At 28.2% G+C, this 17664-nt stretch overlaps 1 protein-coding gene across 3 annotated transcripts in view; it reads right to left on the bottom strand.

Moving 5' to 3' along the window:
• The window catches only part of LOC118194990 (ATP-binding cassette sub-family A member 2-like), a 194361-nt gene that overhangs the window by 164527 nt on the left and 12170 nt on the right, over positions 1 to 17664 (bottom strand). For all 3 annotated transcript variants that reach the window (XM_085823222.1, XM_085823221.1, XM_085823223.1), the window contains exons 4-10: positions 14176 to 14333; positions 11382 to 11503; positions 8874 to 9182; positions 4191 to 4292; positions 3920 to 4021; positions 3629 to 3691; positions 1729 to 1890 (exon numbers count right to left, since the gene is read on the bottom strand). In XM_085823222.1, coding sequence (XP_085679348.1) covers positions 1729 to 1890; positions 3629 to 3691; positions 3920 to 4021; positions 4191 to 4292; positions 8874 to 9182; positions 11382 to 11503; positions 14176 to 14333 — 1018 coding nt within the window. The remainder of the gene's footprint in view (positions 1 to 1728; positions 1891 to 3628; positions 3692 to 3919; positions 4022 to 4190; positions 4293 to 8873; positions 9183 to 11381; positions 11504 to 14175; positions 14334 to 17664) is intronic.

Raw genomic sequence — 17664 nt, 5'->3', positions numbered from 1 at the left:
ACTAGCATTTCATAGGTTTATTATAAATGCACGCAAGAAAACTTCTTTTGAGCTCGGTCAAATAGGAAATATGGATGAAATTCCACTCACATTTGATGTAGCATCCAACAAGACTGTGAGTATTAAAGGGTCTAAATCAATAACCATAAAAACCACAGGTCATGAAAAAATCTGATATACGGTAGTTCTAACATGTTGTGCTGATGGCACAAAACTAATACCGTTTTTCATATTCAAAAGAAAACTCATCTGAAAGAAAAACTTCCAACGGGTGTAATTGTTCATGTTCATCCGAAAGGCTGGATGGACGAAGCTAGAATGAAACTGTGGTTACAGAATGTATGGGAGAGGCGACCTGGTGGGCTCTTAAGAAAACCCTCTCTTTTGGTTTTGGATCAGTTTAGCGCCCATAGAACTGAAACCATAAAGAATAAAGCGAGAGAATTAAAAACCCAGATAGCTGTCATTCCTGGTGGATTGACTAGCCAATTGCAGCCTTTAGATGTATCGGTGAATAAGCCATTTAAGGAAAAAGTGTGAGAACGATGAAAAAAGTGGATAGGGGAGCCACATCACGCCCTCACACCCTCAGGTAGAATGAAGCGGCTCTCTGTTTCACAAGTGTGCAAGTGAGTAAAAAGATCTTAAGAGGATGAAAAGGCTGAAGTAATTGTAAAGTCCTTTAAGAAGTTCGGAATCAGTAATGCTTTTGACGGAACAGAAGATGGCGCATTATTCCAAGAGGGTGATACTAGCGATGGCGGAAACAGTAGTGATGACAATATTCTCGTTTTCGATGATGATGATAGTGAAAAGGATTTTTATGGTTTTGAAAGTGATTAAAGTCTAATTTCATGATAGGCAACATTTTCCTTGAATCTGTGTTTTTTGTTGTTTCTGCTTTCTTTTGTATTATGTTTGATTGCTAATTGTAATATGTTCATTCATTTATTCATTATTGAAATTTACATATCATGTTCAAAATAGCTTGCCGTTTGTTAATTTTCCTTAATAAAAATGTTTGGTAATTGCATTCAATGATTGTTTATTTGGCTCTTACGAAATGTGAGAACTAAAAGAAACCACATTTTAAGTTATTGTGGTACCGCGCGCGCGAACTTTTTTTCCTTGTGTGTGGCCTTCTAAATAAGGGTGCATCTTATATGCTGTCAAATACGTAATTATAATTATAGCTGACAATTTAAAATACATAACTTACAAAGATGACAAATAATATCACTCAAAATATAAACATTCTAAAACTAAATAAAGAAAATTACACACTCTTCTTAATATCATATTTAAAGATTCTGTAGAATGCTTTATACTCATGTTTTGCATATTTAAATGGTAATTAGTTTTATATTCACATAAAGTTAGAAAAACAATTAAAAAATGTTTTAGATTATGTAAATTACAGAATTAATTAATATCATTCAATTATGCTAACTAATTAACATTTATTCTGTTAAATTCTAACACAGTTAAATTAACTAATTAAATAAAACTAATTAATTAAACTAATAAAAATCACTAAAAACTTTTCTAAAAAAAATTATTTTGAAAAAAGTTAATATATATTTAAACTGAAATTTTACTTTTTTACATACAATAAAATTTTTTATTGATAAGTTAAATTAAAAGAAAAAGGAATGAATTTATTATACACTATTATATTACTGCTCTTTTATGTTGTCATATTCATATTTATTTCTAAATATAACTTACTTTTTTTGGATGATCACTTATGCGATCATCATCTTGAATTTCAGATGAAGTCTCATTACTAGTAGCAGTGTCATTTAAAGAATGACATGCATCTTGTGGCAAGGATGATGCTAAACCACTTAGCTGTTTCAGTGCTACCTCAAATTCATTAAACTTGACAAGCTAGATTTTAAAATTTTTAAATTAGATATGCATAATACATATATATATATTTATATATATCAAAGGCTGAATTAAATATATTATTGAATCATAATAAATTGCCTAATACTAGCACAAAAGCTGCAAAGTAATGAAATAATAATTTATTTACTAATGGATTATTGAGTATATTATATCCCCTTGAAATGTCAACCAATTTCCAATCAGTGACGGTAATTACTTGTTTTGTTGATTACCTTTTCATTTTTTTAAAAGTTTCTATTTTCAATTTTTTCATGATTCACATTTGATGTTTCATTTTTAAAAAAATTTTCAAGATTAAATTTTAAACTCTTATAAGTTACTTCATTCAACTAAAAGTCTAGCATCTTTCTCTAAGGAGATAATACACCCAATAATCCATTAGTAAATATATATATATATAAATAAATTCATTTTTAATTACAAGCTGTATTATCAGTATAACCTAATAATAATTCATGTATCTCTCTTATTTTAATAAGAATTCTGTTTATGTGTGTTTAATAATCTTCGCATTAAAAAGTCACTAACTTATGGATAACTTTGAAATGCAATGGTGGAGAGAGAGAGCAATCATTTTTAAAAATGAACTATTAATAATAAAACACTTACGTTTTTTTATGCTGTTGTTTTCCTAATGCACACAGAGATCTGTTTTCACTTAAAAAACAGAGAATTACACCGACTCATACAACTTTGGCAACACTCATTGCTTCACTCAACTTTAGCATTATGCACTGGGTAATTGTAAATAAAGCAAATAATTGTTTTAAATGAGATATAGCTATCTTTGTTATAAATTGATTGCTCATGCCATTAGGTGGCGCTCCAAACGTCTTGTCTCTCTTGGTATTCTATAACTTAATTTTAGTTTTGATGGATGAAAGAAGGTGTGTCTAATAATAATGCTTGTAACTATTGTACTATATTGTAAATAAAATATGTGTATTAATAATGGAATTATCACTTACCTCTGGAATTAATGCTATCTGATGGTAATGGAATTAGTTACTACAATCTTCAAACCAATTTCCAACCCACATTTGAACATTTTCCTAGCAGTTTTTTACACCAGTTACTAGTCCATTACAATTAGTTACAAGAAAAATAAATAAACTCAATGAAAAAAAAAAAAAAAAACAGTAATTAGAAAAATGGTGGTGGAATTTCAAAAGTGCAAATAAATACATGTACTTTACATGCATAATCTGGGTTAGCACTTATTACTTTTTCGCAACATCATAGGTTACCATATAACAATTTTGATGACCAACTGCATTGCCTCATGAATACTTTTCTGCAACTTTTCACAGCAGGAGTGAAAATAATCAGACAGTACTGAAAAAAGTCACACAACTGCCATTCTATTTTTTTGAACAAGATTTTAAACAAGAATTATCTATGAAATGGTGGAATAATAAATATAAAATTATATTACCAATTTTTGTATAAATAGGATAAATACTGTATTAAAAGTTTTAGAAATAATAAATATAAGGTCATACTACCAATTCTTATATAAATAGAATAAATATTGTATTTATAGTTTTTGAATCTCATATAATCAATATTCTATTTATAATCTTTGAATCGCGCATAAATACAATCAGCATTCTATTTATAATCTTTGAATTTCATAAAAATAGAATGAATTTTCTATTTATAAAAAATTCAAAGATTTAGCTGTTGTAGATATAAAATAAAATTTAAGACTTACATCATCTGCTAACTTCTTCAGCCTTTGTTGGGCAAGTGTTATATTCCAGTCATCTAAATGCACCTGAGAAAAATCAAATCATACACAATTCAACATCTAAGTAAAATTTCAACTTAAAATCCTACAAACTATTTTTTACTGATTCATTATTTTAAGTACTTAACATTTTAAACATTTTAAATGAAAAACAGTTTTTATTTTGAATAAGCAAATTTGCTTTAATATTATAAGGCAATACAAATACAAGTGCAATAATACATTCAGACTTGTGCATTTTAACTTAATACATACTATTTCCCTGAGTTTCTCAACATCCAGGAACATTTGTAACTGATCAGATACTTCCTGCATGGTTGACTTATTCATATTGCAAAAAGAAGACTGCAAATGTAACTAAAGAGAAAATTATAAAAATATAGATATTAGATAATTAAATATACATATTAACTCACACAGATAAATATCAAGGCTAATATCTGAAGTAAAAATATTAATGGCATTGATTAATATAACAGTGATATAACACAATAAGAAATACACAACACAAACAAAAATTACTTACAGTTTTGTTAACAATTGTGATGTTTTCATGTATCAAAACTGATGGAAGACCATTTTCCATACACATCAATTCTCTGAGACCAGAAGGTGATAAAATAATACTCTATCATAAAAAAATAAATGCTCGAGTACATAATATATAATTCTCCATACACACAAAAAATCGAATACAAATCAAAACACAGTTATTAAGGTTAAAATATATTGGAGTTCAAAATTTTATAAATTGCATATTTATGGTTAAAAAGCAATGGGTTTTTGTGCCAGTTAAAATATACAACACAATGTATCTTCTTTAAGATTATCATTTACATTTTCGTGTGATTTTGATCATCTGAGGAAGTGATCGCCTTGGATGAGGGATTTTCAAATGGATATTGATTTATGTTGCTAGACATAGTGAACACTTTCAGAGATGGTAATCACAAGAAGATTCTCCATACATAACTGACATTAACTTGAAATAAGCAGTTCTACTTTATTCATGATCAAGTTATTTTGTTGATTTGTTTCTGCACAGTTAATGAATTTTAAGACTTAAAATTAAACATAATAAAATCTCAATTTTCAAAATGCAAGCAAATCTTGCACTTTTTACAAATTTACATTGCTAACATTATTCCATTACGATCTAACTTTTTATCTAGTTCTAAATCCTACATCTTCCCCCCCCCAGAAGAGCAAATTACCTCTATGTCCATAACACTTACTAGAGAAGATTACTATTTTTGCTTCCTCTATATTTTCAAAAGGAAAGTAAAAAATTTTTTCATTAATATTTAAATATCTGCAAATTAATACTAACAATCATGCAATAATCTTCTTTGGAACAAAACTATGTATTCTTTGGAACAAAACTATGTATTCTTTGGAACAAAATTATGTATTGTGATTATATAATCAGCTGTTAAAATAATCCAAAAACTTATTAAGCTACACAAACACAAATAAATTTGTACTCAAAAAGTAATGAAATTAAATTCATGGTTATGAAGACATACGTTCATAAATATCATACAGTGCAGAATTGTTACAAAAGAAGTGTACAGCTTCAATAATTCATAAAAAAAGCACAAAAGAAGATAATACAATAAAAACTGAAGATACACACAGATAAAAAAGGTTTTCTTCAGCATTCCGCTGAGGCCAAGTGACCACTTTGGGTCATTTAACTGCAGCGGAGAAGACTTGTTTTGTTTCTCTAAAACTCTTTAGATGCTGCGACAGTTGCAATTTATATGGAATAAATTTTAGCTCCTTTTGTAAAATTTTTAATATTACATGCTATAGAATCATGAACTTTGTGAAAAGGCTTTATAAACACATTCAACTTACTCTTAGAGCTGTAAGAAAGCTGTGCAATATTTTTGCACAAGCAATACATACTTTAAATTTCTTATATCAATTATTAAATGCTACCTTGTTGCAAGGCATGACATTTTGCCCATTGACATATGCACCTGACACATGGTGCCTGCCTAAGTGACTGCAGAATCCTAGTAAAGATTTCATATACAGATGCACTTACCCACCTCTTCAAGTTTCCTCTCTTTATTTTTCAAGGACTTTTTATTACTGAATTTTGTTATTAAAAATTACATTATTGAAACTGTTATTAAAAATTACATTATTGAAACTTTTTATTACTGAATTTTGTTATTAAAAATTACATTATTGAAACTGTACATTTCTCTCATTATAGCCCTGTAGCCCCGTATATATTACAAATTCCACCTATTCAATAGTAAATTGCAATTGCATTTCTATCATACAATTATTCTCAGCTAAAAAACTGGAAAAAAATTATGTATAACTTCTGTTTGAAGAATAAAGAGAATTCAAATAAGAATTATAGCTTTTATAATTTTTAGTCATGTACAAACATTTACATCATTATATCTTTATGAATAGATAATGGTGTAGGTAGGAATCACTTTCTGAGTATATTTCTACTTATGTAACCAATTTTCCAAATGAGAGATAATGCATTCAAAATACCTTCTATAGCTTATATACTTTGACAACCCTGGCCAATCCCATTTTTTGATCATACGGCCGGCTTGTGCCGGCTAGGAGGATTGGGGCTGTGCCCTTATAATAATAATAATACTTTGACAATCCTGTAGAGTTTGAGGACTTGTAATTTTCTAAGGAATTATAGAATAAAGACTTCTATAATTCCTTAGAAATAATTCTTCTATATTCCTTAGAAATAAACCTTAGAAATAATAAATTTAACAAATTTGAACAGCAAGGAGGAAAATTGCAAGTTCACATGAGAGATTAAGCAGAGCACAGAATCAGTTTTAAAAAGCAAAAAAAAAAAAAAAAAAAAAGCAAGGGTTCAAATGGAAGAAGAATGATAGTAAAGAAGGTACTTTCTTGATTTAATCAGAAATATGGCTATATGTTTGACCACACCACTTAATGACAGGAATGAAGAACTAGGAAAAATACCATAATGCCATAGGAAAGTCGAGTCTTCAAACTGAAGAACAACACACAATAATTACAACCAGACTCACTTTTACTGCATCAAACTGCTTGTTATTTCAGTACTTTACAATACTTACTTATACTAAATTAGTACATAATCATACTAAATATCTAATAAAAAATAAATATACTAATACTAAATAGCATATAAACATATTAAATTATACTAAATATCATAATCATACTAATCATTGATCATACTAAATTGGCATGTCCTTTTTTAGGACATTTTCTTTTCCTGATGCTTCTGCAATATGCAGTTATTTTCTCCTCTTTCCCAAATCAGTGGCATTGTTAAAATTCCATCTCTCCAGCCTTGAACCCACCATAATTTACCACCGAATATTCACTGCCATTTAAATTAGTGATATAAGCCTGGATACGTGTTATAGAGTTCTTCACTTTTATCCTGTTAAATGTAATGTCAAGGAACTTAGTGAGCTAGTAAATGAATAATTGCTTAAGTCCAAGAAATGTAAACTCAAGAAGGGTTAATCACCCTTTATTTAATCAAAGTAAAATTAACAGACAGCCCCTTTCTTAGGGCATACAGCAAAACCTCCACTTGGGATTAAACTCAAAATGTAAAAAATAACTAATGACTAACTAAAGAGATTTAGCAGAAGCTAACACAATTCTAAATTAGTTAGCCCATAATATTACATTAGCCAACAAACTATCAAAAAACATGAAATATGGCCAAGTATAATAACAGCTAACAGAGACTTAGCTTAAAGGCAAAACATGCGCTACTCAGGAATCCTAACTCTCTCTGTCGAAGTCAATTGAACTTGACTTAAATACTATTCTCCTTTTCATTTGCATTTAACACAATTCTAAAAACTCATTCTGGTAGGGAGTTGTAAGTTGAAGCTAGTTGAGATCTTTCAGATGCATTAACTTAAAATAACTGTTATAAAATTAAACTATACCTTACAATGTTATTTGAAATAGGGCAAAAAATGAGCTTTACTACACCATTTACCATTCCTTTCAAACAATAACATATTATGTTTACCTCAAACATGTAATCATATTTTAGATTCACTTTGCATACCTACATGTGCATGAGGGATACCTGCCTGTGGGATTAGATGGTACCTTTGTTAAAGACCTGACTTTCACTATACGGATTTATCAGCAGTGGCCTCATTTGCATTACACTCAAGAAACACCAGCAAACTTCTATCCAGATCAGCACATTCAACCTCAAAGAATCCAACTCCCAAACAAACTACCAGTGTTTTAGAGTTTTAACCACATTTCCACTGATAAACAACAAGGATAAGAGCAAAAGTAAAAAAAGGAAGAACAAGAAATTTTGATTTTAACATTTAAAGAAATTTATTAACCATTTTAAATCAAATTTTTGTTGCCTGCTATGATTTTCAGCTAAAAACATAGATCAAATCATTGCTCTAACATCACATGAGCAGTTTAGTGAGAGAACAACAAGACTGCACGAGCTTAAGGCAGCAAAATTGTTAGCAGAGGTATTAATGGACATAGACTCAAATCATGAACAAGGAATGGATATTGGAGCCTACAGTGTCTTTAGAGAGAGGGGCAACTTAAAATTATTCAGTCTGAAAGCCTTCTTCAGTGGGAAAAGAAGAACAAGATTCTCAGATTATATCTCACAGGTATTCTTGGATAACACCATGATGAAATTCATGTGCTCAAAGCTTATGTGTTTTGCTGTAACTAAATAATTTAATCTATTCTATCAAACAATCAGGAAAATGGAAGAATTTCAAAGCTATAAAACTTGATTTTTCTTCTGCTTCAACAACAAAATGAAAACATGTATGATTTTTTTTTTAATTTCAAGAATTTTAAACAGTTTTATTTTTATTTTATTTAATAAATTTATTTAAATAATTTAATTTAACAAATTTGATTGATTAAATTTATTTTATTTTACTTTTATTAAATAAAATAGACTATGTTCTTTAAAGTTTATTATTCAACCATCCTTTGTTATAGCAAAATAAGCATATCGTACATTTTAAACTCCTACATAATATCTTTCTTATTTTAAAAACAGTGTACATTAACTTATTAGTTCATACTCCAGTTAATATACTATATATTAACTAATTTTAAAAATTTAACTGCTTTTATTGCATTAATCGACAGAAAGAACAAATTTTTAAATATGCAGAATTTTATATAGAAAATTACATACTTTTAATTCTTCAGCAATTGCATTCATATCACTGTCAGTAAAAGACGTATTTGATTGTGAATCAAAAATCTTTTCAACTACGTTCCAAATAACTTTAAATCTACTTTTATGTTTTTCAAGATATGCTAGTAAATCATACAAATGCTGTAAGGAAGGCTCTCCTATAGCATTAGAGATGTGAGAATCAGACATAATAAATAAAGGATCGGCAAGTTCTTCATTGGCAAAAACTGAAGCATATGCAGCATCCCTAACTTTATTGATTTCGGTTCCTTTCTCGGAAATTTGTCCGAACAATAATGTATACACCTAAATGAAGGAGAAAAGAAATTAAAAAATAGTTTCAACACTTTTAATATTATTTTTACATAAAGTAAATACTACACAATAGTTTTTATATTATTGTATGAAAACTAGACCAACTGACATTTCATTATATAAGCATAAAGGTTTTATAGTACTTTCTGATTATCTGCAGCCTCAGTTTTAACAGGCTAGTATTTTTTAAAGCATTCACAAGATAGCAGACAACTCAAGCATGGACATATAATATAAGTGTTTCAGCACATGTGGATTTTCAGGTTTTGTATATTTTAAACATCATTTCGCCAGCTGCAAAAATGTAAATATTGGCCTTAGTTTATCAGATTTCTTGTTTCTCATAAAACGCTTCTTATTATATATAAGAACAGAATGGTACCTATAAGACTGAAAAGTTGCCAAACAAGCATTTTTCAACAATTTACAAATTTGCTTGTGGAATGACGGCTTTTAATAGAAGTATGGATAGTCAGAAAGTACTGATTTTACTTTCAGTTTACAATGAGTGTAAAATACGAATCATTTTTCATAAAATAAAATAACAAGTAATTAAATATTTATTTCAAATTTTCCTCACCTCATAATTATTAATATGCTTTGTGAATACTGTATTTATTCACAACATAGCCCATTAAAATGCACAAATAATGACATACTGATATTATTACTTCCTTATTATTTCAAAGGACTTATCAATTACAATAATAATCTTTTTACTTACTTTAAAACACTTTCTTATTTTTTTACACATTTTACATTGTTGCCATAAACCAGAAGTTTCTAAATACCATACTACAAAAACTGCGGAGAAAATTAGGGGAGGGGGAGAAATATGTGAGAATATGTGTACAGCAATTTTATTCATAACATGACAGCAAATATTAACTGATATGCTTTGCAATGCTTATGAACACAGCAATATCTTTTAAGTAAAATATATTGTCTTTGTAGTACATTCATGTCTAATAACAGTAATTTTAAAAGAAAATACTTATATGCTGATCATTATACAATGCAATTTACATGATTTACTTTACAAAAATAAATAAATATTTACTTTAAAATTTAAAAAAATCTTCAGAAATATTTATTCAAACAGTATACTGGGAGATACAGAACTACTCCCAATACTTTTTCGTTTAGCATACATAATAACTACAATATTTTAGCAAGCTAACTGAAAAATTACACGTGAAAAAAAAAAAACTGCAATTTTATTACAAACTTACTTGTTTACTATACTCAATGTTTGCCCCGTCTCATTGGGACCAACACGAAAGTATGCATGAAAGATTTCTACAAGCTTTTCTAATACTAGTATATACATTTTTAAAATAGTTTCTCTTATGCAGAGAAGGGTATATTACTGTCTATAATACCCTTCTCTGCATGTATATTCAATCATATAATAATTTACAAAATGTTTCTCTCACTAGGGAACTAAACATTCCTCTGTAACCTTCTATAACTTCTGGATTTTTGTATTATTCCTAATGATAGCTGACATGTATACTGAGAAACAAAGTGTGCTGAAAATGAAATTATCCAAAATCCAAGCAATTTTGCATATGAATCTGCCATTGGGAAAGATGCCTATTACAGAGAAAATTTTGTGAATATTTTTAACCATGAAAAGATTCACAATGAAGTATGCTTTACATTAAAATATTCTTGGATACAGCAGCATGCCATTTCAGTTAGTACTCTAAGCAAACTTTTTTTTGACTAAAACACGTCAATATTCACAAGATGCCATTAAAAATTTGAACGGAATATTTAGATTTCCTAGGAAGAGATTCAGTTTGCATTATAAACAACAATTTTAGCTTTTACTATTTGAGAAATTAGATTTATACTAAAAAAAACTCAGCCTGAATTTGAGAAACTTTTCTTTTTCTTAATTTTGTGCACAAGAATATTAACATTTTTAGAATTGCAGTAAAATTTATAGTATTTGCACACATTCATAAACTTATTATCAAAAGCAATTAAAGTACACAAATTTTAACACATATAGTTTAAATTAAATTTGAAATAATACTTATACCCACACATTTGACAGCTCATTATATTCTAATATTTAAATAACAATGCTGATAAACAGAGTAATAGAAAGTAAAGTAAAAAAATCTAAAAAGCTGTAATTAAAAATCTAAAAAGGTATTATTTTAAAATAGTAGTAACTACCTTTTCAGCATCTAACGAAGAATTAAGGAATGTTTCTAAATCATTTCTTGGTAGAGAAAAATTAGATACCATAATATTCACAAATTCACTTTGGTTGTACATCATATCCCCAACACGCATATCTGAAAGTAGCATATTGTTAATAGCATAATCATGTAAATGTGAAATTTTAATTTAATAATAATAATAATTTTTTTAACTTTTAACAAAGTTTTCAGTCATACACTTTTGAACGTCAATCCTACATCGCAAAGTTAACCTTTTTCGGAAAAAATGTGTTGAATATACTTTAAATTCCGAAAGCATGCATAATTTAAACAAACCTAAATTGTTGTAACTGAAAGGAGAAAAGTGACATAAATGTTAAATAAAATGATTTCTTCACTGCTTAATAAGAAACTGATGTAACTGCATTTTTGGCAATCACCTCCAAAGGTGGCCAGTATTTCTAAGAATATAAATAAACACAACTGTATTTATAACCATAACACTATTTTCTAAGATCATTCTCTACCCATATAAGACCATCAAATATATATTGAGATTACCATTAAAATTTCTCATTTTATATCACACTATAATATTTCCTGCAAAAAAAAAAAAAAAAAAAAAAAAAAGTATTTTATCAATTATGTTAAATGTTATATAATTACTTTTTATTTTATTATAAAATAAAAGGAATATATTAGTTACATTTTGTATAACATATCATATGATTATTTCATTTTTATAAATCTGTAAAGATTTTAAATTTTAAACTCTTATGTTGAGAAATAACTATCAAAAATAATAAGATCTTTTTTTAGCCAGGTATAGTTTAAAAATTGATTCCAGGATTCATACTGATTTTTTTTAGTTTTGTATTTAAGCAGCTGGTAACATGCAAATAAATAAATCTCCAGCTGTTAACTAAACCATGCAAAGCTATCGTTAATATCAATTATTAATGATATTAATGTTTTCTTGTTTATATACCTAGCAAGACATTACTTTTGGGAGAATTATCAAATCATTATAATTTTAATATCAGCATCATGCAACATTTACTAAGATAGCACATTTGAATTAAGGTATCCTTGCTATTTCGACACCCAAAGTTTTGAAAAATAGTATACATAAATCTATTATTGGCTTTTTTGGGTGGGGCAGACTACTACTTAAAATTATAGAAAACATATTATAAAAGCACAGTTTTGGGGTTTTTTTTATATATTTTGGATTAAAAATGAGTTAAATTTCAGGATTACTAGATATAGTCCCACAAAAATATTTATCGATAATTTACTTTTATATTTGTTACTTATATTTATTATGATATAAGGAATTAAATGGACTAAAATATAAGTGATAAAGTAAAATGTCTATGAAATACACCTGTTTGAGTGTATACACTATGTTTTGAGAATTTTTTTTTTTTTTTTTTTTCATTTACAGAATTGTCTGAAAAAAATTTTAGATATGTACAGAAACCAAAAAACTTAGTCCATTTAATTCACAGTATTTCATAGAATATTTGTGGAAAGTTTCATAAAATTACTGTAGTAATATTTTAAGATTTTTCATATGAGAAAAGTTGAAAAAAATCAGCATTTTCAAAAAATAGGTTTAATGTAATGCAAATAAACAAAAGGAAACGAAAATGCAGCCAAGTATGAAAAATCAATCGCAAAACTACCAGACTAATACGTACATACCCAAAATCAAAAGACATCTTATTTTAAAATTACTAAATATATTTAATTCACTCACATACATGCAAGATTTTAAAGTAACAAATTATTATGGTTATTATAAGCTGAATCATTACTTCTTGTTTCCATAGTCTTCAAAAAAAAGTGCACAGTTACTGAGCTGAGAATTTGAATGCTTTAAGGTTAGAGCTTCTGACAGCCTTGCACTGCAGTTATGTTAAAAGTTTTAGTCTGGCTTTCGCCACTTTGCAAGTCAATGTTTAAACAGCGACCGTTAATTACTTGAACCAGCTTAAGTAGTCTATTTTGTGTAGTTTTCAATTATGTTACTTGAATTTAACTTCAGCTTATGGTATTTTAAATATCCACAAGTAGTGGAGTTATATTCTGTATTACAAGTGCCTTCTGCTAATTTAATGAGTTAAATAAAAAGGTTATTTTAACTCTGTCATCTTATTGCAGACCAAAGCAATACCTTGTCTGTCAGTCTAATAGGGTCTAAAAGACATTTTATAAAAAGAGTACCCTACATATATATTAAAATTGTCCGGAATATGATTTTGTCATCATTGCTTATAAATTTCGTCATTTACAAATTCACTATTACTGTCGCTTTAAATAATAATACTGCCACAAAACATAAAAAATATTCTGCAATTCACATACTTATCAAAATCAAAGGTTTGTTTCATATGTAATATTGTAGGAAAATTGTTCTTTTCGACCAAACACATCGTAGCTCATTGGATGGATGGATGGAGATGTCGGATTCAGAAACCGAAGGTCCCAAATTCAAAACCCATAAAAGGAGACTCCCTTAAAAACGTTTTTTTAAAATTTCCTTCCTATTAATGTATTTCCTTCACGTCTATTTATTGCAGAATGTTCTCTCTTTTCAGGAAGGTTCCAAGTCTAGAATGTTCCAGCTTGTTCATCAAGTGTATATATACGGTCACTTATTCAGTTCGAAGTCTTCAGTACTTTCCTCTTCATTTCTATGATCACGCGACAATATTCAGATTACGATAAGTAAAACAAGAGAAGTATAAATTCAACCCATTTATTACATAACTCTATTTACACTATTTTAAAAATAAACTAACCTGCTGCTTTACTAAAACTGTCATGAACAGCAACAGGATCCTCAACAATTGATTTATAAATAAGTGGAATTTCATCCATATCATTTGGAGTAAAATCTGGTTGAAAAAAGTTGTTCTTCTGTGAAATATTATTCAATTTTTGAAGAAACTCTGTAACACTGAAAAAAACTTATTAATTAAATATGTAATATACATATCTGCAATTATTCACCATTATTTACTTGCATTTATTTCTTAATTACAATAGCAAACATATTTGTACATATTTACTTAATATAATATTTATTTTACTTTTCTTATTTACAGGAAATAAAATGTTAACAAATCAGTAAAAAAAAAAGCCATTGCTATTAAAACATCTATCTTATAATTTTTAAATGAAAAAAAAAAAAAAAAAAAAAAAAAAACATTTGATCTGTGAATTGAATCGTATAACTTGCTAGATGATATAAAATTAATTCAGTTATTAAAAATATAACACATTTATAAATTATACATTACTGTCACTTTAAATAATAATAATGCCACAAAATTTAAATGTCTAAATATTTAAAGCATATTCTGCAGTTAACATATATATCAAAATCGAAGGTTTGTTTCATATATAATGTTGTAGCAAAAATTGTTTCTTTCAACCAAGAACATCATGGGTAGAGATGTCGGATTTGGAAACCAAAGGTCTAGTTCAAAAGCCATCAAAGGAGAGTCCCATAAACACATTTTTTTTTAATTTCCTTCCTGTTATTGCATTTCCTTTAGAGAATTCATTTTGTTCTAACCTATTGCATTTTTCCTCAAATTTATTTATAACTGATAGATTATACTTATAATACATACATATTTATTCAAGATAGAGACTATTAGCGTTAGAAATGCAATGAATAAGTATTGATTTATAGCAACTTCATTTTTTATACATAATATACCATTTGTGAAACATAAGAACATAGTGAAGGAGAATACACCTCTATTGGACTCTGCAAGATTAACAGAAATGTGCTTTTCTCACGGAATTTTTAAGACATGCTCTTCCAAAGATAATTTAATTTGTGATAAGTGATAATTGATCCAACATATCCAATAGCAGTATTTTATATTTTCATCATTTTTATAGTAATATCATCCACTTATAGGAAAGTACTTAATACAGTAAAAATTAAATAAATAATAAGAACGTACAGAAGGTTAAAATGAAATAAGTAAAATCAGCTTTCTGTACAATTGTTTTTGTAAAACATAATTCTCAAGCTATTTCCTTAAAAATATTTTTCATGAATAAATTTTATTTCAAACTAAAGCAGAATTAAAAAAACAACAACACTGCCCTACTAGCAGCAAGATTCAAAATCAGAACGTCTCCTTAGAAGAACTGTACATTTCCCATCAGACCAGCTGAGGTTGCTGTGAAATAAGATACATAAATAATGCATATGTTACTTAAAACTTCAGCCTTGATATTTCAAGCTAAACTTTGAGAGGCACAAAATTTATCTCTGCTTACATACTTACTATAAGATTCTTCATAATTATTCATAATTTAAGCAAAGTCAGTAAGATGAAGGACATGGACTTTTTGGTATTTTTCTGTTATTGGAACCAAATTAGAAATGTATGCATGTAGGTAGGTATGTGTGTATATGCGTGTATGTGTAGATGTGTGTATATATGTGTATATGTAGATGTGTGTATATACGTGTGTATAACCTACACGTGTATATATGTAGAGATACACTCATACATACCTATGTACATGCTCACATACATACTTTTTTTAATCTGTTCCCAGCAACAGAAAAGTACCGACTTATTCACTACAGTACAAAGTCCGAAATCCAGACTCGTTGGGACTTCGGCGATTCTGGATTTGGGATTTTTCCACATATTAGATCTTCAGTTTAAATCTAGTAAGATGGGATGTAGAAATTAAAAAATTAAAAGTAATAAAATAAAATAATTGATTTATGAAATAATGAAGTATTTATGATCTAAAGGATATCAAAATTTACAAAAAAAAAAGCTTAATATTTATTTTTTTACCTTATTAAACATTTCTTTCAATGTAAGTTGTTTAAGTTGCTTCATTTTTTGTGCTAATACTTTCTCTTTAATTCTGTAGACAGACATAATTTCTTGTTTAGTTACATTGTTGAAGTCCTTTAACTGCTATTTCGAGAATTCTGACCAACTTGTCAATCGAAATTTTTTTGTTTTCAGTAACTTCTCTGTCACTTTCTTCACTATAGGTAGCAGTATCTTCTGGATCTAGAACTATGCTACAGATTTCGCCATTCAATAATTGATTGATGATTGAGAAGCATTGTCATCACAATCAAAAACTTCTTTTATATCATATTCATTTATTACTGCTTGCTTAATTACTCCAAATTTCTTTAAAAATTCCATTAATTGGAAAATTTCACCTTTGCTTTGCGATATCCGAAAACCTTTAAAAAATTAGCGGCTATCTAATAATCAAATTTAGTTATTCTTCACTATACATATTTGACTATGCATCATGAGCTTGGCCAAATAACAACAAGTTGTTCCGTTAAATTTTATCTTGCTTCTATCGCACAGTGAGACAATTAAGCCTGAATTGTATTAGTTTAGTTATTTATTATATTTATGTTTATTTCTTGCACATGCTTAAGGGTTATCAGAGTTCTAAAAAAATAAATTCCCACATATACTTAAAGCCTTATGGAGGACCGGTGCTAGATATCTTACCGCCTGATGCAGTCTCTGTTGGTCCTAAATTCTGAGACCTGGTGCCGCCTTACGAGCCCGGGAGCTGGTTCTGGGTTTATGTGAATAATAAATCAGTTATTAATTCAAATAGCCCTAAATGTAATCTTTGGGTCTATAAGTATCATCAATAAAATCTGTTTTTAGCATAGGGAAAGAAATTTTTGTTAAAATTTTTCCTCCTCAACATTTTTTAGCACATTTAACTTAAATTTGTAATCATTGCCAAGCATAATATCAACATAAAAGGTTACCATACTCCTTTGTTATTCAATTACTAACATAAAAAAATTATTTAGGCATCGCTACATGAGTCATTACTCAAGTTGTCATGTGTTGATAAACATGCAGTGATGAAAGGAAAGTATAATAAATAATAATGCTTCACCTGGTTGGCGTCAAATCAACGATATATCTATGTGGAATGTTTCGGTTTGAGATAAGTGACCAGCAGATACGCAGCAACGGAGCCAAATTACTGCTCACATAAATTTATGCTAAAATGATAGTTTCTTCAATAACAAGGTATTTTATTTAGTGTCAAAGTGAAATTAAGAATCGGGACTCTCCAGATGTTTTATTATACGTGGAGGGGGGGAATTAAATGTGCATGCGTAAAGCCTATGAGAAAATCTTTGTTGGTGGCTCTGAGGTCCGGATTTTAGATCATTCCGGATAATGGACGTCAGGATTTCGGACTTTGTACTGTATTACTTTTTTTCATGTGAAGCATAAAAAAACTGT

The sequence above is a fragment of the Stegodyphus dumicola genome, chromosome 9, assembly GCF_044657685.1.
Source record: "Stegodyphus dumicola isolate Sdum_Otavi_A_Nest chromosome 9, ASM4465768v1".
Classification (NCBI taxonomy): Eukaryota; Metazoa; Arthropoda; class Arachnida; order Araneae; family Eresidae; genus Stegodyphus; species Stegodyphus dumicola.
This window is presented reverse-complemented; position numbering and strand designations above follow the sequence as displayed.